Here is a 23,690-nt window from a genome sequence, read left to right on the forward strand (position 1 = left end):
TCACATTCCTTTAAATTGCTGCATTAAGGAGAGTAGTTGCTGACTACGCATTTGAAGAACAGAAAAACCTTCATGCAACTTGTCTTGTTCCTGAAGCAATTTCGCCTGCAAATCGAGATTAATTTGTTAATTTAAAAAGGTATCTCACCTCACAACTGATGTTCTCACATTTGCATCCCATTTTACAAATCAGACCATTAAAAATCATTGGTTTTAACATTTTTTGATCAGGAAAATGGACATTTTTACTCCAACAACATGTTTCAAACATTTCACACGGGGAATTGTGACAGTTCACCTAAAGACAAACTATGCCTTTTAAAGAGGATACAAGAACAGAAATTTCTTGAAAAGATCAGCAGATCTGGCAGCATCTTTGGACAGAAATTAGAGTCAATGTTTTGGGTCTAGTGACGCTTCCTTAGACCCTTCTTTTTACAAATGAGCTCAATGGAACGAATTAACAGCAACTGTTGGCACCAGGATAATAGCAAAAGCATTATAAATAGAGTGACTAGTAAGAAAGACACTTTCACATTTTCTTATCTGATGTTAATGCATCAGTTGACAAGGTAGAAAGAATGAGAGAAGGAACATTTTCATAAACATCCAGGATCGCAATTGGCTTGAGTGGCCAAATGGCCTACTCCTATGTCCCATATTCAAGGCTCTGAGAAGCAAATGAGAGCAGATGGCATAAAGTGCAAGCTGCTGATGGTGTGACTGTAAACCTTTTCACACTGCCTCATTTTTCCAAAATGCAACCATCTGCTTCTGCATTTCTGCCTTAGATACCTGAGATGTGCCAAGTGGGCAGCACAGCAGCTTCACCAAAAAGAGTGAAAACCAGAACAGACCTCTGATGTTGCCAAATGAACAAAAAACAGAGCAAATGCATGCTCCAATCAAATTTTCATGGATTATATTGCACTTACCACCTCCGAACTGTGAAAAACAGATATATTATTCAATTTTTTGCATCTTAACAGCAGCATGATGGCTCAAGAGGTTAGCACTGCTGCTTCACAGCACCAGGGGACAGGGTTCAATTCCACCCGTGAGTGACTGTGTGGAGTTTGCACATTCTTCCCGTGTCTGTGAGGGTTTCTTCTGGCGCTCTGGTTTTCTCTCACAGGCCAAAGATGTGCAGGTTACGTGGATTGGCCATGCTAACTTGCCCATAGTGTCCAGAATATGCAAGCTAGGTGGATTAACCGTGGGAAATGTAAGGTTACAGGGATGATGTGGGTCTGGATGGGCCCGATGGGCTGAATGGCCTACATCTACACTGTAGGAATTCTATGGCTCTGTGATTAATGTTCCCCCGGCAGCAGGTCACTGTCAGGTAAGCACACCGGCTATTTACTCCCAGGATCTACATGTGGGCCAGTTTGGCATCTAACGCAGCCAATTAGAGGAAATTGCGGAGGTGAAATCCAAGGGCAAAGGTGCAGAGTGTCTCATGGTGTTAGGGGTAATACTTTTAGCTTGTATACAGGCCTGGTTAACTAACCGGAAACAAAGTCAGGTTAATGGGTTATTTTCCGTTTAGCAAACAGTGGTGAGTGAAACATCGCAGGGTTTAGTGCCTGGGACTCAACTACTTACAATCTATATTGATGACGCGGATGGACAAACAGTATAATTTAGCCAATTCTGCTGATGATATGTAGACAAATAGGAAAGTATGGGTATGGTGTGCAAATGACACAAAAAGTCTGCAAAGGGATACAGATATTTTAAGTGAATGGGGAAATACATCAGCAGATGAAGTATAATGTAGAAAATGTGAGTTTTTGCAGAATATTATTTAAATTGTGTGCACAATGATGTCATACAGAGGGATCTGGTTACTCTCTTTAATTATTCATGAAATGTTAGCATGCAAGAAAGTAATTAGGAAGGCAATTGGTAAGATCACACTCAGAACGCTGGATACAGTTTTCCTTACTTACAGAGTGATGATACTTGCATTGATGCAGTTTAGAGAAGTTTCTCTAAACTCTGGGATTAGGGGTTGCATCTATACTTATTGGAACTTAGAAGAATGAGAAGTGATCTTTATTGAAGGTAATGCAGTATAAATTTATATAAGATTCTGAGACAGCTTGATAGTAGATGCTGAAAGGACATTTCCCCTCATGGAGCAATCTGGTTCAAAGAGCACAGATTAGAAATGAAGCATTTTCAATTTAGGATGGAGATGATGAGAAACGTTTTCTCTCATAGGATTAGTCAAAGAGTCGTACAACATAGGAACAGGCCCTTTGGCCCAGCATGTATGTGCTGATCAGCAAACACTAAACTACACTAATCGCATTTACCGGCACTTGGTCCAGAGCTTGGCATGTTAAGTACTTGTCCAGATCCATCTTAAAATGTTGTAAGAGTACCTACCTCCACCACCCTTTCAGGCAACATGTTCCACATTTCCATCACCCTCTGGGTGGAAAACCTCATGCCCCCTCTAACCCACTTAGTCCTCACTTTAAATATTTGCCCCCTGGTTTTAGATGTGTTGCCATGGTGGAAAGATTTTCATGAAGCACCCTGTTCATGTGTCTTATAATTTTGTATACCTCAATCAGATAACACTCAGCCTTTTCTGCTCCAAGGAAAATAAATCCAACTTATCCAACCACTCCTCATATCTGAAAAATTTCCATCCTAGGCAGCCTTCTAGGCTCCCAGCATCAATCCCAGTCAAGGTTGGTGACTGACATCCAATCACAAAAATAGCCTCCACCATCGTCCTTTGCCTCCTATTTATGAGACAATTTTGGAACCGGTTTGCCAATTTGTCTTGGATCCCATGCACTCTTATCTGTTGGACCAGCCTTCAACTGGAACCTTGTCAAAGGCCTTACTGCGGTCCAACAGGTAAGCAACATCAACTGCATTATCCTCATTGACATATTTAGTCACATTTTCAAAAAACTCAATTAAATTAGTCAGACAGGATCTCCTTCCTGTTACTCTTCAGAACACAATAGAACAATGGAAGCACTGTCATTGAACATATTCAAGGCTGAACTTAATAGAATTTCATAAGGGGGTGAAAAGTTTTAAGGGATAGACAAGTTAGCGAACACGATTAGATCAGCCATCATCTTATTTAGTAGTGGAGCAGATTCAAAGAATGTCTGGTTTATTCCTGCTTCTATTTTTTATGATGTGGAGGTGCTAGTGTTGGACTGGAGTGAACAAAGTCAGAAGTCACATAACACCAGGTTATAGTCCAATAGGTTTATTTGAAAGCAGAAGCTTTTAGAGCACTGCTCCTTCATCAGGTGAAGTGATGAAGGATGCAGCACTGATGAGCTGCACCTTGGACTAGTGAAGTGCAGTGCTCCAAAATCTTCTGATTTCAAATAAACTTGTTGGACTATAGCCTGGTGTTGTGTGAATCCTATTTTTTATGTTCTTGAGTTTCTGTCTTTGGGTTCAACACAGATTTCCTTTTGCGCTAGTACTAGCATTGACCTACTCCTTAATTTTTGGAAATGCTTCATAAAATTTAGGAACAAATGGATAATCCCCACCCTTTGTCTGAACAGCTCTTGTCTTTCTTGATCATTTTGCTCAGCCCGCATTCTAAGCCAGGCTTCATTCTGAGATTTATGTTTTTCTAGCATCTCCTGAAGTTCCTGAAAGACAATGATAAGAACACTTTATTTACAAAATTGAAAAAAGCTGGAAGTTATTCAAATTGGATTTGAGATTTTATTCCAATGCTTCAGGGTTTTAATTTTTCAGGTCTCCCAAGTCATAAAAAAGACACTCTAAACTGGAATAAAGGCAAAGTATCTGCGAAGAGAGAAAAACAGAATTAATATTTCAAGTCCAATGTGACTTTTCTTTGAAATCTTAAACTTAAGTTTGAATTCTATCAGGTTGAAATTAAAAGTTAATTTTGACAATTTGCCTAGAATACAAACACAGAGAACACTAAATATACATTATGTGTTTGCTATTATGATTCTCAATGTAGCGCATTCCTTATTTGGAAATTAAAATGTGCAGCCCTAGCATTATCCCAAAGTGAGGCAAATAATAGGACCAGTCACCCTGATAGGTCATGCACAGATTTTAGCTGTTGATTTTGGGAGGGTGTGGGAATACATTTCAGCCAGCATGATGCATGTTCTAGAGGTATATGAAAATAAAGTTAAATCAAGAAATATAATAGAAAGTAATTTACTATTTAAGAAATACTCTTTTAGAGTCATAGAGCACAGAAACAGACGCTTTGGTCCAACTCACCCACACCGACCAGACATCCCAAATGGACCAGGTCCCATTTGCCAGCATTTGACTCATGTCCCTCTAAGTCCTTCCTATTCATATACCCACCCAGATACCTTTTAAATGTTGTACTTTAACCTGCCTCTACCACTTCCTTTGGCAGCTCATTCCATACACACATCGTCTTTACCTGAAAATGTTATACTCAGGTTCTTTTTAAATCTTACTCCTCTCACCTTAAACCTATGCCCTCTCATTTTGTACTCCCCCATCCTAGGAAAAAGACCTTTGTTATTCACCCCAGCTATGCCCCGCACAATTTTGTAAACCTCTTTAGAGTTGCCCCCCAGGCCTCTGACTTAAGCTGGGTTGATGCTACACAATGAAAAAATATATGATTGCATCTTCAGAGTCTGTGATTTGATACTGCATCTCCTTTGTGCAACACATTCTAGGCAGTTGGTATCACAGTTACGATCTTGCAAACAGACTGTCTACAATTTATAGAATCTCATTCCAGGATATCCCAAAGCCCTTCAAAACTTATTTCATTAGATTAAATTATAGTCATTTTTGCAAAGTAGAAAAAAGTGACAGCCAACATGAGCTCAGCAAAATACTACAAACAGTAATAAGGTGATTGAGCTCACATTGAGGATGGAATTTGCTAACCACAAAATGATTGTGAGGATTATACTAAGTCAAATGATTGTGGCAACCAGCATTAAACACACAAGTGAATACCTGCACAATTGTGTAACGGAGTGCAAAATCATGTGGAGGTAACACAATTTTACACCATCCAACACCACTTAAAGCAGACTTCCAATTCCCTGGCCCCCAACACCTCATATTCACCATGGACGTCCAGTCCCTGTACACCTGCATTCCGCATGGAGATGGCCTCAAGGCCCTCCGCTTCTTCCTGTCCCGCAGGCCCGACCAGGCCCCCTCCACCGACACTCTCATCCGCCTAGCGGAACTCGTCCTCACACTCAACAACTTCTCTTTTGACTCCTCCCACTTCCTACAGACTAAGGGGGTGGCCATGGGCACCCGCATGGGCCCCAGCTATGCCTGCCTCTTTGTAGGTTACGTGGAACAGTCCATCTTCCGCACCTACACAGGCCCCAAACCCCACCTCTTCCTCCGGTACATTGATGACTGTATCGGCGCCGCCTCTTGCTCCCCAGAGGAGCTCGAACAGTTCATCCACTTCACCAACACCTTCCACCCCAACCTTCAGTTCACCTGGGCCATCTCCAGCACATCCCTCACCTTCCTGGACCTCTCAGTCTCCATCTCAGGCAACCAGCTTGTAACTGATGTCCATTTCAAGCCCACCGACTCCCACAGCTACCTAGAATACACCTCCTCCCACCCACCCTCCTGCAAAAAGTCCATCCCCTATTCCCAATTCCTCCGCCTCCGCCGCATCTGCTCCCACGATAAGACATTCCACTCCCGCACATCCCAGATGTCCAAGTTCTTTAAGGACCGCAACTTCCCCCCCACGGTGATTGAGAACGCCCTTGACCGCGTCTCCCGCATTTCCCGCGACACATCCCTCACACCCCGCCCCCGCCACAACCGCCCCAAGAGGATCCCCCTCGTTCTCACACACCACCCTACCAACCTCCGGATACAACGCATTATCCTCCGACACTTCCGCCATTTACAATCCGACCCCACCACCCAAGACATTTTTCCATCCCCACCCCTGTCTGCTTTCCGGAGAGACCACTCTCTCCGTGACTCCCTTGTTCGCTCCACACTGCCCTCCAACCCCACCACACCCGGCACCTTCCCCTGCAACCGCAGGAAATGCTACACTTGTCCCCACACCTCCTCCCTCACCCCCATCCCAGGCCCCAAGATGACATTCCACATTAAGCAGAGGTTCACCTGCACATCTGCCAATGTGGTATACTGCATCCACTGTACCCGGTGCAGCTTTCTCTACATTGGGGAAACCAAGCGGAGGCTTGGGGACCGCTTTGCAGAACACCTCCGCTCAGTTCGCAACAAACAACTGCACCTCCCAGTCGCAAACCATTTCCACTCTCCCTCCCATTCTCTTGATGACATGTCCATCATGGGCCTCCTGCACTGCCACAATGATGCCACCCGAAGGTTGCAGGAACAGCAACTCATATTCCGCCTGGGAACCCTGCAGCCATATGGTATCAATGTGGACTTCACCAGTTTCAAAATCTCCCCTTCCCCCACTGCATCCCTAAACCAGCCCAGTTCATCCCCTCCCCCCACTGCACCACACAACCAGCCCAGCTCTTCCCCCCCACCCACTGCATCCCAAAACCAGTCCAACCTGTCTCTGCCTCCCTAACCGGTTCTTCCTCTCACCCATCCCTTCCTCCCACCCCAAGCCGCACCCCCAGCTACCTACTAACCTCATCCCACCTCCTTGACCTGTCCGTCTTCCCTGGACTGACCTATCCCCTCCCTACCTCCCCACCCACACCTTCTCCACCTATCTTCTTTACTCTCCATCTTCGGTCCGCCTCCCCCTCTCTCCCTATTTATTCCAGTTCCCTCCCCCCATCCCCCTCTCTGATGAAGGGTCTAGGCCCGAAACGTCAGCTTTTGTGCTCCTGAGATGCTGCTTGGCCTGCTGTGTTCATCCAGCCTCACATTTTATTATCTTGGAATCTCCAGCATCTGCAGTTCCCATTATCTCTGATACCACTTAAAGCAGATCTGTTTAAAAGGGAGGTATAGTTTATGTTGGACAGGTGCTTGAAACCATTGTAAAAGATTTTGATTTGGGAAAGGTACAGGCATTGCTCAACAAGTCAGAAAGCAAGTTTCAAGATTTGCTGACAGTGCACTGGAGTCTTTGCTACAGGAGATGGAAAGGAGGAGAGATGTCTCTGATTCAAAGTAGGCAAAAAATCAGGAGGCCCTCTAGACAACCTTTACAAAGGCAGTTGGACAAGATATCTGGTAACAGTCAATGCTAGAAAACTGGTGTTGAACATTTGGACACAATAACACAACCAGTTTAATAATCATGACAGTATTCAGTGAAAGTATCTTCAAATGCCACATCCCACCAGTTATATCACTATCCTCTCACATTCAAAATGCGTCACATCACCCTTGGCACTTAGCATCAAATTCCATTAATGGTAACTCATAATCCCACCTCACCTATAAGCACATAGCATATGTTATTCACACCTAGCACAAAGGAAGATGGTGATAGTTTTTGGAGGCCAAATCATCTCAAACCAGGGCATTGTTAGAGGAGTTTCTCAAGGTACAGCGTCACACCCAGGATCGTAGTTACTACAGCAGTGCGCTTCCCATCCATCATAAGGTTAGAATTTTGGGTATTCATTTATGATTACTCAGTGCCCAGAACTATTCGTGAGTCCTCAGATACTGAATTAGTCCATGTCTAAATAGAGCAAGACTTGGTCTTGAGCTGATAAGTAGCAAATAACATTTGCACCACAGGCAATGATCAGATCCAACAAGAGAAAACCAAACAATGCGTCCTTGATAATCAACAGGATTACCATCACTGACTTGGGAGTCTTTAAAAACTGTGATTGGAACTCAATTCTGGGATTCCAAGCCCCATTTCTGGTGGCAGCTATTTTTGACAGCACAGAATAAAGGTGTAGGCAGCAAGCATGCATCTTGCACTTCTGGCCTTGTTGGCTCCATTGCAGGGTTGGACAACTCATAACTGCAGTGACTTTCTGGAGTTAGGCCAGATTCTCCATGATTTGTGGTTCATGTCACCTCAAAAGAATGTTGAATCGTATTTTGGTTCAGGAATCTTTTGAAAGGCAAGCTCAAAAGATCTTGTTTATGTTCCCTATACCCATTTCCCTGTTTCCATATTACATTCATGACCCCATTACTCCTTTGACCATCTCTTTATGCTCATGATGTGGTCTCCATGTCCACTATGCCTTTCTATGGCCTGCATATCCTCAACATATCCACTTATCTAGAGGGCAGTATATACAGAATCAATGAACAGATGTAATCAAAAATGTAGAAATGCTGAGGAGAAAAATGTAACCCAACTGCTGTTCCTACAGATCTACAAAACTTTCAATTATACAGAAAAAATATAGTATCAATAATAGAAGCTTTTACAACTTCACATCTCCTAATCTCAACTAAATCAATATTGAAATGTCGACAAACAAGATCACAGAAAAATGTTTTCTATAACCATATAAAGATGTTAATCATAAAACAAAGTTGTCAAAACAGCAAACATGGAGCTAATATATTTGAAAATCTTGGAACACTGACATGCATTAATAACTGGCAAACGTGGAGAAGCTACCCCTGCTATTTCTCTCAATGACTTCCATGAATCAGGCGGGACTTGTGGCCCTTCAGCAAACAACATAAAGGTTAAACCAGGTTCTGATGCCTCTTGTCCAAGAAAGAATCATATCAAACTTGAAACATTAACACTGTTTCTTGTTTCTTGACAAAGCTAGCCAGACCTGCTGAGTATTCAGAACAAATTTTATTCACTGTTCTAATTTCTGTTGTTTTTTGATAGAATATCTCACCTGTTGCTGATTTCTGTACTGTTTATTGTAAGCCTCTTTTTCTTGCTGAAAAGCAATTTTGGCCTGACTAAGTTCTCCTTGCTCACTGTGATCAAAAATGGGACAAAGGTTATTCACGTTATCTGTTATTCTATTTTGTATGACGCATAATAATCAGATGGCACTGTCATTTTTATTCAGTCAGATGAATGAGCTAAATGGTTATCCTGTGGTTCATATCGCCAACAGTGGGGGTTAGAAAGAGTTAATGTTGAAACTGCTTTAAGCTCTGCCAATCTCACAATGTTACAAAACAATGGGGTGGAGACAAACAGTCTAGCATGATGTCCTGATGGAAACTGAAGGTCTGTTTTCAAGTCCCACCTTCCCCAGACATATGCCATAACACACCTGAACAGGTTCATTAATAACATCAGAAATAAGAATATTCTACCTTAGCCACAAAATGTCACCAGTTGGTACCGCAACATATGAGGGACATAGTCTCTGAACAAGGTCAGGCAATTTAGAGCTGAGATGAGGCATCAACGAAATAAAAACATTAATACACGTGGGGATGATACAGGAAAATGATGTGGAAGCAGACCAGTCACGGTCGCATTGAATGGCATATGGGCTCAAAGGGATGAATGATCAACATTCGTATGTTTGCTCTGAACTCACTAATGTACTCATGGTATTTAACAGCTCTGCTGTATAGCTGCCCTACACCCTCCACAAATATACATTCCTAAGGCTTTGGAACAGACTTGTAGCTCGGGTTGTGGGTGTTGAGGTTAGTCCACTACAGAGGAACCCAGAAGTCAGGCAATCCATCGCAATGGACCCCAGAGTTTAAAAGGCAGGCAGGAAAGCAGACCGGCACTTCATCAGAAGCTGCAATGAGGATGTCACCAAGCATGGTAATGAAACGTCAATGGAACAGCAAACCAGCTCGGCCAGCCAACCAACCTCAATATACATTCCTGTGTAGCATCTTAAGTCTACTGGACAACTAACAAATGTCAAGTTCCTGTTGGAAACTGCAAATTATGTTACAGTTAATTGACTAAGCATATGCTATGTTGCTGCCATATTGAATAAATTTTATTACTGCATTGCACATGAAAATTGATATTCAGTTGCTGTATTTCATTCTTTGTCATAAATACCTCATTTGCTTATGGCATGAACAGCTGGATAAAAAATGTTTTGTGTATTCATGAGAATACATTTAATGAAGCTTTTATAAAAATGATCTTCAGCTTTGGGCCAGGAAACATAGTTACCCTATTCCGCATGTTTGGTAGATTGTGTAATTCTGTTCTTTATGTATTATGTGCCTTTGAGTACATCTCGACCCTCCTATGCATATTTGTTTACCCTTCTGTATTTCTTTCCCATTATTAAAATTGAACAAAAATCAGAAATCTTTGTTGCACCAGAAACATTGCAGATAAACTGACAAAATAAATTAACTGCCAGCAAGTAAGTCTGCAAAGTTATTCTACTGCATTCACAATGTAAAGTCTAAAATCATACTTTCATGCATCAATATTCACAGGAAACAAAGTGATAAAATCTCTGTCACTCTACCTTCCTTGCTTTTTTCAGACCCTCATTAAAATTGAATTCATCAACAAAGCTTTTTGTCCCTCATTACTATATGCTCCTTTGACTCAGTGTCTATTTTCTCTTTATATCTCTGTGTGTATTTTTATAGGTACAGTTTCAATTATGGTAGAGAATAAGAAACTCTATTTCACTTAAAATCGATTGCTCCAATGTTTGCAGATACCAATTATATTAAAAGGTAAATTTAAAGTATATTTGAAATACGATATAACATACATATCCAATTTCTGAAACTCGGCGTCCAGCACAGCAAAAGCATTTGTAATCATTCCCACAGCTTGCTTGTAAATGGAACTCAAATCCCTGGATTCTGTTGCCTGCAAATAAAATTTTGAAAAGATATCATAAGATGTTCACAGCAGCCATAGACGTTTGGCATAAACATCTTGGATTAAATTTCATATCTGATGAGCTTATGATCTCACTTAGGCTTGAGATGGAATCTTAGGGTGTAGGTGATGCTATCCATTGAATGAAGTACAACATGGCTGATGATTGCCTAACCAAATTCTCAACTGAGAATAATATGGCACAAAGAAAAATTCAACTTGCAGCATGGTGCAAGGATGGAAATCAGGCAAGTATTATGCAGTACCGTCAAATCAGATAGTTTCAATTTGGAAGTTGTGTTCTTCTCCAAGGTGACATTTAACATCTGAATGGGTAATTGAGATTAATAAATTACATTGCACAAATTCTTGGCATTATTGGAAAGTTGATAATCTGATAGATGAACACCAAACGGACTACAAAAGATGGCGTGTGGAGTTTCAAATTTTGTTTTATAAAATCATGGAATTCTTACAGCGCAGAAAGAGACTATTCAGCTCATTGAGTCTGCATAACCCAGTGAACAGCATCCCACCGAAACCCCACAACCCTACATCTACTATGGCCTGCACATCCCTGGATACTATGGGGCAATTCAGCATGACCAATCCACCTAACCTGCACATCTTTGGAATGTGGGAGAAATGATCAGCGATGCCCAGTTTGGGTTCCTCCAGGGCCACTCAGCTCCTGATCTTGTTATAGCCGTGGTTCAAACATGGACAAAAGAGCTGAATTCTAGTGGTGATGTGAGAGTGACAGTTCTTGACATCAAGGCCGCATTCGACTGAGTGTGGCATCAAGGGGAAAAACTAGAATCAACGGGTAGCAGGGGGCAAACTCTTCAGAGGTTGGAGTCACATAGGAGGATGGTTGCGTTTGTTGGAGGTCAATCATTTAAGCTCCAGGATACCTGTGCAGGAGATCTTCAGGGCATTGTCCTCGGCTCAACCATTTTCAGCTGCTTCATCTTCCCTCCATCATAAGGTCAGAAGTGGGAATGTTCGCCAATGATTGCATGATGTTCAGCACCATTTGTAACTCCTCAGATACTGAAGCAGTCCATGCTCAAATGCAACAAGATCTGGACGATATCCAGGTTTGGGCTGACAAATTTCAAAGGACATTCACATCACAAAATTGCCAGGCTATGACCATTACTAATAAGAGACAATCTAATTACCACCCCTTGATATTCAATGGTGTTACCATTACTGAATACCCCACTATCAACATCCTGGGAATTATCATTGGCCAGAAACTCAACATACTGCAGAAATTCACCAAAGATCCTCAGACAATACCTTCCAAACCCAAAACCACTTCCATATAGAAAGGACAAGGGTAGCAGACATATGGGAACACCGCCACCTTCATGTTCCCCTCCAAGCCACTCACCATCTTGAGTTGGAAACATATCACTGTTCCTTCATTGTCCCTGGGTCAAAATCCTGGAACTCACTCCCTAATGGCATTGTGGGTCAACCTACAGCTGATGGACTGCAGCAGTTCAAGGCGGCTGCTCACCACCACCTTCTCAAGGGTAACTAGGGATGGGCAAGAAATGTTGGCAAGCCAGTGACACTCATATCCCTCAAATGAATAGAAAAAAAAAGCTGGGGCCCCCCAAGGAAACATGTACAGACACAGGGAGAAAGTACAAACTTCAGGTTTTCTGTTCTTTAGAACAAATAGGGATAGCCGTGCACTTTTAATCATCTATATGTTTTAGAGTCAATAATTTTCCTATCCACTTCCTACACTTCTTTCAGGAATGACCAAGCAGTTTTAAAATAATCTATACAACTCATTCTCCAGCTAAATTAGCCAAGACTAAGAATTAACTTTAGGGTTGTCAAGTCATGAAATATCATTGAGCACTTTGCATAGTTTTAAATTATACTGATTAGGCACAATACTAACTTCCCAGCCGAGGCAGGATAAGAAAGATGAAAATTCCTGAGACTTTGCCGCAGGTGCAAAAGGTTGGACTTCTGTTTTTACCAAAATGACTGTTTTTTACTTAGTATCTCTGCAAGCATAAGTTGGAAGGGGTAGCTATGACAACAAATTCATAAGGTACATTAGGGAAAGTTTCCTAGAGCAATGTGTCATGAAGCCAACCAAGGATGTTGTTTTAGATACGGTAATGGGTAACCAAGGAAGTGTAATACATGACCTCAGCAGAAGATCCCCTAGGAAGGAGAGATTGTAACATACTAGAATTTAATATTCAGTTCGAGAGTGAGAACAGTAGCACTTGAAATGCAGTCAGCCAGGCAGACCTTACAGGGCAGTTAAACTAGTCCAATTGGGCAGCCCTCACTGACAGATAAAAAGAAGAGTGTCAGACATTCTGACACTTTGAGAGCAGGCTCTGAGGGAGCTAGACCAGTGTTAAAGAGTTTACACATGTAAATTAAGGTGACTTGATGACAGAATACCAAAGTCTGTGGAGTTATTTCAATAACCTTGTGTCAGAAACAACCATGTCTAATTTAAATAAAAGGAATTACAGTGACATGAGAACAGAGTTAGCTAAAGTGGACTGTGCAGTTAGGTGACCAGGAATGACAGTAAGCAGGCAAAGGCAGAAATTTAAGGAGGTAATCCTTGACTGTCCATAAAATAATATACATACCAGTTATGAGTAAAGTTTCTAAGAAAGGGATAAACCAACCATGGTGAATGAAGTTAAGGAGAGTATAAAGTTGAAAGAAAAAGCACAGAAGGAAGCAAAATTCAGTGATACAACTGAAGACTGGGTGACATTCAGATTCCAGCAAAGGAAGATTAAAAAAATACCAAAGAGGGAGAATCTGAGATAACAAAGTGTGGAGCTGGATGAACACAGCAGGCCAAGCAGCATCATAGGAGCACAAAAGCTGACATTTCGGGCCCAACGTCAGCTTTTGTGCTCCTAAGATGCTGCTTGGCCTGCTGTGTTCATCCAGCTCCACATCTTGATATCTCGGGATCTCCAACATCTGCAGTTCCCATTATCTCTCACAAAGAGGAAGAAGATAAGCTACATAGACAAACTAGCATGGAATATAAAATCTTGACAACAAAAGCTTCTTCAAATATATGAAATGGAAGAGAGAGGTCAAAATGAACATAGATACTGTAGAAAATAAATATAGGGATATAGTTACAGGCAACAAGGAAGTGGTGAAGGTTTTAAACGGGTATTTTGCATCAGCCTTTATGGTGAAAGACACCTTGAACATTCCACTAACTGTAAAAGAACATCAGAGAGGAATTAAATTCCATTACCACCAACAGAGAACTAGTAATAGACAAAATAATGGAGCTAAGGACAGATAAATCCCCTGACCTTAATGGCTTGTATCCTGGGATTCTAAAATAGGTAGACACTAAAATAGTGGAAGCATTAGTTGCAATTTTCCAAAATCCATGGATACTGGAGATTTGGCAATCTGCCATTGTGACACCCCTATTCAAAAAACTAGGGATTCAAAAAGCAGCTAACTATTGACCAATTAGCCTAACATCTATTGCTGAAAAAATGTTGGAATCAATCATTAAGAAAGTAATAGAAGCACATTTGGAAAGCCATATTCAAAATTAAGCTAAGTCAGCACAGCTTCATGAAATGGAAATTGTGTCTGGCTAATATATTAGAATTTTTCAAGGAAGTCATAATCAGAGTGGATAGAGGGGAACCAGTAGATATGTTGTATTTGGACTTCTCGGAGGCATTTGACAAGGCACCTCACAAAAGATTACATTATAGATAAGACCCCATGGTATGGAGGTAATATTATGGTATAGATAGAGAATTGGCTAATGGGTAGGAAACAACAAATGGCAATGGACGGTTCTTTTTCAGGTTGGTAGCCTTTAACCTGTGGAGTTTCAGATGGATTAGTGCTGGACCACAACTGATTCTAATTCACATTAATGAACGATGAAGGAAGCAAATGTGTTGCAGCCAAATCTGCAGATGACAGAAAAATGGGTGGAAAGACAATTAGTGAGAGGTATACAATTTTTTACTCAGAACGTAGTAAGGGAATGGAACGCTTTGCCTGCAATGGTGGTAGATTCGTCAACTTTAAGTACATTTAAATTATCATTGGACAAGCATATGGACGTACATGGAATAGTGTAGGTTAGATGGGCTTCAGATCGGTATGACAGGTTGGCACAACATCGAGGGCCGAAGGGTCTGTACTGTGCTGTAATGTTCTATGTTCTGTGCACAAACAGGTCACAGAGAGATATTGGCAGGTTAAGTAAGTGTAAGTAAGGAAAAGGTTGCCAAATGGAGTGTAATGTGGGAAAATGTAAAGCTGTTCATTCTGGAAGGAAGAGCAAAAGAATAGAATGTTATTTTAACATAAAAATGCAGAAAGCTGCAACACGGAGACTTGGGAGAATTAGTGCACGAAACTGAGAATGCCAGCACATAGGTGCAGCAGGAAATCAGGAAATCTAATGCAATGTTGGCATTTATTTCAAGGGTGTTAGAGTATAAGAGTAGAGAAGTTTTATTGCAACTGTATAAGGGGCTGATAAGACCACATTTGGGGTACTGAGAGGACTTTTGGTCTCCTTATTTAGGAAAAGATACTTTATATCTCAAGGAAAGGTCCCCTAGGATGATCACAGGTATGGAGGGATTCTCTTATAAGCACAGGTTAAACAAATTAGGGATCTACTCCCTGGAGTTTAGAAGAACGAGAGGTGATCTTTTTTGAGACATATAGGATTCTTAAGGGGCTTGATTCAATAAATGCTAACAGGATGTTTTCCTTCGTGGAACAAATAATAATAAGAATAAAAGGGTGCCAATTTAAGACAGAGTTGAGGAGGAATTTCTTCTCTCAGCTGGTTGAGAGCCTTTGGACCTCCTTGCCACAGAGAGCTACGGGAATTGTGTACATTTAATGCTGAAATAGATGATTCTTGATGAGTAGAGGAACCAAGTTTTAAGGGGAAAATACAAAAAAGTGGACATGAAGAATGTTGGAATAGCTACAATCCTATTGAATGGCACTGCAGCTTGAGGGGCCAAATGGCCTATTCCTTTCCCTTTCTTATGGTCTTATGGCCATCTCCTGTTCCTATGTTTTGCTGTTAATCTCCAACCTTAAAAATATATTCCTGAAACAAAAGGTGATATTCTAAAACAGATGAATTATGCGATCATATATCCACAACAAGGGCCAAGTCTTCAAATAATTATCTCTACATGATAATCACTGATCTGAAAATCTCACAGAGGTTGACTACGCACCTCAAGACATGCAGTAGTTAAATACGTTAGTTACTGTAGTCATGCTGAGTTTCCAATCTGCAGGCATTTTGTTTTTCACCTTTAACTAGATCTGCCATAATTTCCCCACAGGTTTAGACACTTACAGTCCGAGGCAAGTTGAAATTCCCTATTATGAATCAAATTCATTCCAGGCTGGTGAGATGAGATTATTAGCTTTCAGGTTCCTTTTTTATATGTATGGACTAAGCGAAAAGCTAGAAGATAAGGAACTGTTTGAACACCTTCTGGATTGAAAAGAGCCTTTATCAAGTGATTTCATGGAAAATGAAGTCAACAGTATAATGTGTGCTCTGGCCTTTATAGAAAGTCAATGACTTTGGAGAAAAGTCAAGCAAAGTTTTTAGGAAGATAAGAGATGGGCCCTTAGTTACAGAAATCTGGCTATGAGACGGCTGTGGGTATCTTTGTGTTGATGTTTGCATAGCAACCCTTTCTGGACTTGAATTCTATTTTCACAGACCTTGGTGGTCACAAGGAAGAAAACTGCAAAAGCTTCAAGTCTCTGTCATTGTCTCAGGAGAACTTACATCACAAAATTTCCAAATATCTGCACTTCCAACTACCATATAAACCCTGAAATGCTGAATGCTGACCTCTTTCCAAAGTCTCAGATTCAGCTTGGTTTCATTCCAAACTGCAGATTTTCCATTGGCCTATCGCTGTCCGTAAAGAAGAAAAAAATACAGTGCACTTGAGGATTCAAAAAATTCTAACCTTTGCTTTCAGAATCTTGGTCAATAGGGAAAATTTTCCTTAAATTGTTTTGTTGAAAACATGAGCCCAAAGAGTCTGCTTTCTTTTGTAATGCAAGAGTATGTCTGCTTTGGGAAAAAGATTAATTCCAAATTATAAATTGGATGTTAACCAACGCTAGCCACTTGTTTTTTAAGAGCAAGTTCATTAAAGAAGCCTGGTAAAACTCTCATTTATTCTGGATTGTGGAACAAAAGTAAATCAATTGGCCATTTTGATTATTAGATCTAAACATTTTGACTAATCATCACACCTCACTTGTGATAGTGTACTGTAAATTGAGCCCTGCTATTCCCAGAATTGTTACAAAGTGTAAAGATTCTAAAAAGTATACAAAGATTCCCTAATTTACCTGTCTTTTAGACCCAAGTTGACAGAAAGCATGGACCAAGTTTCTGTACTTAACAAAATGGCTATTTAATGCAAGTAAGTATACTCTAGCTACAGGTAAAGAATTGTGTACTGTCAGCATATAACCCTAATAATTAAACTCAAATCCCCTCAAACTCTCTTTCACACACACTCACACTAAAAGAAAATGTGTTATGGATGGAGGGAAATCTTGCGAAGTAGTTCAGTGGTATCTGTTCACAGGATGTGCTGAAACATTTCTTGCGTTGGTTAGAATGCTGCTTCTTAGTCTTCTTCTCCAGATGCTTCTTCTGGCTTGGAATCTGCAAAGGGTAGTTCGCTCACTTATAAAAGGTCTCTCACTTATAAATTAAAAGTGATAGCTTATGGCAACTGCTGTAGGGGAAATAAACTGTTTTCTTCAGGTTTAAAGTGGCTTTTACTGCAGAGAACAGAGACAGCTCCTGAGCTGGTGGAGATCTGATGACCTCTCCATAACTTGTTTACAGCCCCAGTTGTTCAGCTACCTGGGAGCCAATCGCGTGGTTGTTGGCAAGCAGAAGGCCTTTGTTATTGATAACTAGTCACTGGTACACACCTGCCTGTGCCCACCAATGCACCATTTGTACACAACTCCTCGACTCCAGTGCATCTGCAACTACACTTTAACTGCTGGTCAAACAAATTATGTAAATGGTACTTATAAAACATGCTTTCAAAAATGCGCAATCTTTGGTTTTTAAACAGTACTTTTTCTCTCATTTTGGTTCACAACAAAATTGCAGAAAAATAAAAAGTTATGGACTTTACATAATAGTGAGATTGGTGGAGCTTGATTACCAGCGCATTCCTCCCATCACTCCTGTAACAGTCCTATGTGAAATGATGTTGAGCAATCTGAATTAATTCCTAATATGCACAAGCTCAGAGTTCAGTTAACTTTGATATGCAGTCACAAGAATTAACATTGGATAAATGTCACACAAATGCACTATAGTGTACTCATCTGAGGTTAGAATAGAGGGACATGTTGTGAGGTAAGAGTACTTTATTCTGTGACTAAGTGGAGGTATGTATGTCAAAAGTGGAACGAGCATTAACATCTTTCAATTCCACACTTTTGTGAGCAAAGCATTCACAAAGCAAAGCCACAAGTTAAATTTATAAAGATCAATATCCACAGTAAGAGCTAATAAGTTACACATCTGAGAAATATTGTTGAATGCGATTTACTTACTGGCACAGGTGGTGGTGAGTCTGCTTGTGCAGGAAATGGGCAGACTGCCAACTCATATTTTACCTTGGGGATCCTTGTAGGTGAAAAGCTTCGTAACAGTAATTTTTTATAATTAAATGAATTGCACAGAATAAATGACCATTTTCTGCTTAAATGATCTGCTAACAAGATGATTATATTGAAATATTTCCAATTCCATTGCTTATAAGTAAAGCAAAGTATTAAAACAATAGTACAAGAAGGGGAAGAGGTCAGAGGTTAGAAATTCTATGCAAAGTAAACTTACCTCCTGATTCCCAAAGCCTGCCCACAATGTAAGTTAGGAGTAATGATGGAATTTTTCTTCATTTGTCTCGATGGGTACAGCTACAACACTCAAAAAGCTGGACCCCATCAAGGATGAAAAAGGCCCACCCTGTTGGTACCTCGTCTAACACTTTTATCATTCTCACTCTGTATCACTGTTGCACATTGGTGACAGTGAGTACCATCTACAGAACACTTTACAGCAATTCATGAAGACTCCTCTGACAGCATCTTTCATAAGTAGAACCTTTATTACTTATAAGGAAAAGGCCAGAGGATGTATAGGGACTCGTCCACCTGTAAGTTCCCCTTGAAGTTACATGCCATTAACCTTTGGGACTATATCACTGTTTCTACACTGTTTTTGGATGAAAGACCATGATCTTCCTTCATAACGGAAGAGTGGATATGTCTATGCAATATGAATCACTGTGGGTCAGTCGGGGGCATCCATGTAATAAGTCACAGACAGCTGCCAATATCAGTCCAAGGTTCGGAATGCCATTTAGACATGGAGGGCAGTCAGCAACAGAATCCTCCCCTCATAAGCAGTGAGAAACCGAATGTTAGCCACCTCACCATCATATTCTGAAGGACAATTAGAAATGGGTAAATACTGACCAAGACAGAGGCACTCACATTTCAAGAAATAATAAAAATGAAACTTTGAAGCACTTAGCCTCAGGTTCCCGTTCCAACAACTATCACATAGATAATAAACACCAAGAATTCCTGACTTGGGAACTTCGCGATTCAACTTTGCCACATTTCTTGTGGATTGCATTTTGGACATCTGACACCAACATTTCAAGGTGTGTCCCATAGGCAGTAACTGCATGTACCTCAAATCTACAGACCCAGACATCTGATGCATGCCAATCTCCTTGCATCATCTCAGCACATCTCCAACCAACTTACAGTACTCTTCCACACTGAAATGCTGTACTTTGGAGTCCACTGGTAACTATAAATGGAATGCTGCGAGGACACTTTCTTCACAGACAGCTCAAAGATTGGATCAGGTTGCTTCTCAGGGATGCTCCTGTACTTTCTTAACAGTCACTTGTTCCTACCTGGATGCTCAACATTTCAGTCTTACCTTGCCTTTATATGCTTTTTTCTCTCAGCCAGAGTCAACAGGCACAGTCTTGACTTGTTTTTCAGTGCAGACACAAAGCCAAGAAACTTATGATGATTGGCAGCAATCATCAAGAAAGTGGACATGTCGCTGCATGGCACCATGCTATGTCGATCTCATAGCAGCATATGCCAAAAACGCATTGCATGTTCTTCAGCAAATGACTACATCTCCAAGTCTACGTCAAGTAATCCTCACAGAGACACAGTTTAGTTAGGGCTTATCTGCATTGTAAGTCAAGGACAGCCTCCAATATCTGCACAGGGACAGCATGATCATTTAGAGACTTGGGCAGTTAGAGACTGAGGCCACCCCTCATAAGCAGTGAGCAGACAAATGCAGACCATGTCACTATTCACCTTGGCTGATTCTGCCACATCATGGGGAGTTTTCCTCTGGAATAAGGGAAAGTGAGAAATCAAGTGAAATAGAAGTGGCTGGTATAGTTAGAGTCATAGAATCCCTACAGTGTGGAAGCAGGCCATTTCCCCCATTAATTCTACACAGACACTCTGAAGAACATCCCATCCAGACCCACCTCTACCTTATCTCTGCATTTCCCACCCTAGACATCATGGGCAATTTAGCACAGCCAATCCACCTGGCCTGCGCATCTTTTGACTGTGGGAGGAAACCGGACTGGAGTAACTGGAGAAAACCCACACAGACACAGGGAGAATATGCAAACTCCACATAGACAGTTATCCAAGGGTGGAATTGAACTCGGGTCCCTGGCGTTGTGAGGCAGTAGCGCTAACCACTGAGCCACCGTGCTGTTATTAGTGCTGGTGCAGTTGGGGAAAGATGGTGACGAGTGCCACATGAGTAAGCAGCAGAGAGGTCATGCAGAGTTAGTGATGTGGGGGGGTGGAATTGGTTGGGTAATAGTGAATGAGAGAAGATGCTGAATGTAATAGTGAGAGTGGTACAGCATGAGCCTTAGTGAAAGATGGAGTTAGTGTGTTTCAGAGTCAGTTTCAGAGGAAAGATTGGGAAGACTGAAGCAAGTTATTGACCTTCTTCCGACACTGTTAGGTGTCTCTCCAGGTGGCTCAGACCACGCTGGCCTGGGAGACAACCTCTGACCAGGATAATAGGATTTGGTGTCATGGCCTCCTCTGTCAGTCCAGTGGGTACAGAACTTCCTTCCTCTGCACCATCCCATCCATCTCTACTCTCCAGGACCACGTCCACAAAGCAGGGCATCAATTTTCTTTTACCTGCCATTTTTAGACATTTAGGTGTTCAGGTGTCATAATATCCTTAACAGGGCAAATGCTACGAACTGTGTAGTGCAGTTCCAGACTGACAGCACTAGTCTGGGTTTACAACAGCCTTTTAAATATGGTGTTCATACCAGGGATTCCAGGATATCCTAAAATATTACTGGCTACAGTGGGTGGGAGAATCAGGCTAGCATCAGACAAGAGTGGTACCATAAGTATATGTGTAGGTAATTACTGAGTTGGGTTTGATATAATAAACTTGAGAACTTTTGGTAGGCCTCTCAGAAAGAACCTCCCTACGAAACTCAATGAAAACAATATTCCACTAAATGTTGGCAATTCAAATCTACTGTTCCCAATTTTCATGAGTGCAGTTCAATGTAAGACCTGTGACCAATTTCCTGCTTTTGCTACTTGTCACAAAATGCTAAATGAATACATGAAAGTCCACAGTTTCACCAAGTAACAAATTGATTTTTGCAGAATCTACTGAGAAGTGGATTTCATAGTTGAATCACCACTCCTTAAATAATGAAAGGTGTCATCAATAGTGCTATCTTGTTTAACAATATGCATTTGCAATTCAATTTGTATTCAGCCAGGGCCACTTAACACCTGACTCATACAGCCATAGTACAAATGTAAATGAAAAAGCTGAATGTCAGACATGAGGTGAGAGTCTGTTCTTGATATCAAGGTTGCATTGAGGAGCCTTAGCAAAATGGAGTCAATGCGAATTGGGGTAAAAATCTCTACTTGTTGGAGTCATACATGTCATAAAGGAAAGATAGTTGTGGCGTTGGAGTTCGGTCATCTCAGCTCTAGGACTTTACTGTAAGAATTCCTTAGGGTAATAAGACAGGCACAACCATCTTCTGCTGCTTATTTAATGACTTTCTCACCATTATAATGTCAGTAGTGGGGATGTTTGCTGATGGTTGCACAATACTCATCACCAATTGTGACACCACAGTTACTGAAGCAGCCCATGTCCAAATGTAGTAAGATTTGGACAAGATATGGGTTTGGGCTACAAGTAACATTCCAACCATACAAATGCCAGGTGTTAACAATTTCCAGCAAAGAAAGAATCTAACCGTTACCCATTGACATTCAAAGGTACTACCATCACTGAATCAACAATTAATCAACATCATTCGGGATTACTGTTGACCATGAACTGAGCTGGACTAGCCATATAATTACTGTGGTCATAATAGGAGTTGAGAGCCCAGGAATCCTGTACTGAGTAAATCACCTCCCCACTCCCCAAAGTCTAGCTGCCATTTCAAAGTACAAGACAGGAGTACAAAGAACGTCACAGCACAGGAACAGGCCCCTTGGCCCTTCAAGTCTGCACTGATACATTTTGCCCTTTCATACTGACACTATTTTCAGTTACAGATCTATATCCTTCTATTCCCTTCTTGTTCATGTATTTGTCCGGGTGGTAATTGAATGCTGCTATTATGGCTGCTCCAACCACCACCTCTGGCAGCACATTCCAGGCAGTGTGAAAAATTTGCCTCACACATCTCTTTTAAACTTACCCCCACCCCCGAACCCACTCCTCTACCATCTTGAATCTGTGTCCCCTACTAACTGACTGTTCTAGCCTTGGAAAAAGCCCCTTACTTTCCACTCTATCCTTGCCATTCACAATCATATAAACTTCTATCAGGTTGCCCTTCAACCTCCTGTGGTCCAGTGAAAATAAACACAGTCTTTCCAACCTTCCTTCATAGCTAAATCCCCCAAAGCAGGCAACATCCTGGTAAATCTTTTCTGTACCCTCTCCGAAGCATCCACATCTTCTGGTAGTGTGGTGACCAGAGCTATCTGCCATATTCCAAGTGTGGAATAACTAAAGTTCTAGAAAGCTGCAACATAACTTGCCTATCCTTAGGCCCATTCCAATGAAGGCAAGTATGCCATAAGCCCTTTTTTCTTGCCTGTGACTTCACCTTTTGTGCCAACCTCCCACGAGAGACCTTGTCAAAGGCTTTACTGAAGTCCATGTAGACATCAATTACTTTTCCCACAATCATCTTCGTCACCTCCTCTAAAAACTTGATCAGTTTAGTGAGTCACGACACCCATTACACAAAACCATGCTGTCAATCGCTAATAAGTCTATATGCTTCTAAATGCAAATCGATCTGGTCACCAATAATCTTTTTCTATAACTTCCCTTCCATCTACATGTAGATCACAGATTTGTAATTTCCTGGATCATCCCCGTATGCCTTCTTAAACAATGGGACAGCATTGGATATTCTCCAGTCCTGTGAGACCTCACTTGTGGCCAAAGAGGGTACAAAGATGTCTGTCAATATTTCACCAATTTGTTCCCTTGCCTCCCTCAATATTCTGGGACAGATCACACCAGGACCTAGGGACTTATCCACCTTAGTACTTTTTCAGATGCAAAACAATTCTTCCTGTTTAATAGCAACTTGGCTTAGAAATTCAATACTCCCTTCTATGAGGTCATCCTCCCACAATTCTCTCTTTGTTGAATACCCTTACAAGGTATTCTTCTAGCTCCACACATAGATTCCCTCCTTTGTCCTTAAGTGGGCCAACCCTTTCCTTGTCTACCCTCTTGCTTTTTATATAT

The 23,690-nt window shown here is 41.3% G+C and overlaps 1 protein-coding gene across 1 annotated transcript in view; it reads right to left on the bottom strand.

Annotated features, from left to right (window-relative positions):
- Positions 1–23,690, bottom strand: part of zmp:0000001301 (uncharacterized) — a 146,025-nt gene continuing 122,335 nt past the window's right edge. The window contains exons 14-19 of the mRNA XM_059645010.1: positions 18,401–18,488; positions 11,020–11,079; positions 10,641–10,741; positions 8,811–8,895; positions 3,543–3,647; positions 1–105 (exon numbers count right to left, since the gene is read on the bottom strand). Coding sequence (XP_059500993.1) covers positions 1–105; positions 3,543–3,647; positions 8,811–8,895; positions 10,641–10,741; positions 11,020–11,079; positions 18,401–18,488 — 544 coding nt within the window. The remainder of the gene's footprint in view (positions 106–3,542; positions 3,648–8,810; positions 8,896–10,640; positions 10,742–11,019; positions 11,080–18,400; positions 18,489–23,690) is intronic.

The sequence above is a fragment of the Stegostoma tigrinum genome, chromosome 3 (assembly GCF_030684315.1).
Source record: "Stegostoma tigrinum isolate sSteTig4 chromosome 3, sSteTig4.hap1, whole genome shotgun sequence".
In the NCBI taxonomy this organism is placed as follows: Eukaryota; Metazoa; Chordata; class Chondrichthyes; order Orectolobiformes; family Stegostomatidae; genus Stegostoma; species Stegostoma tigrinum.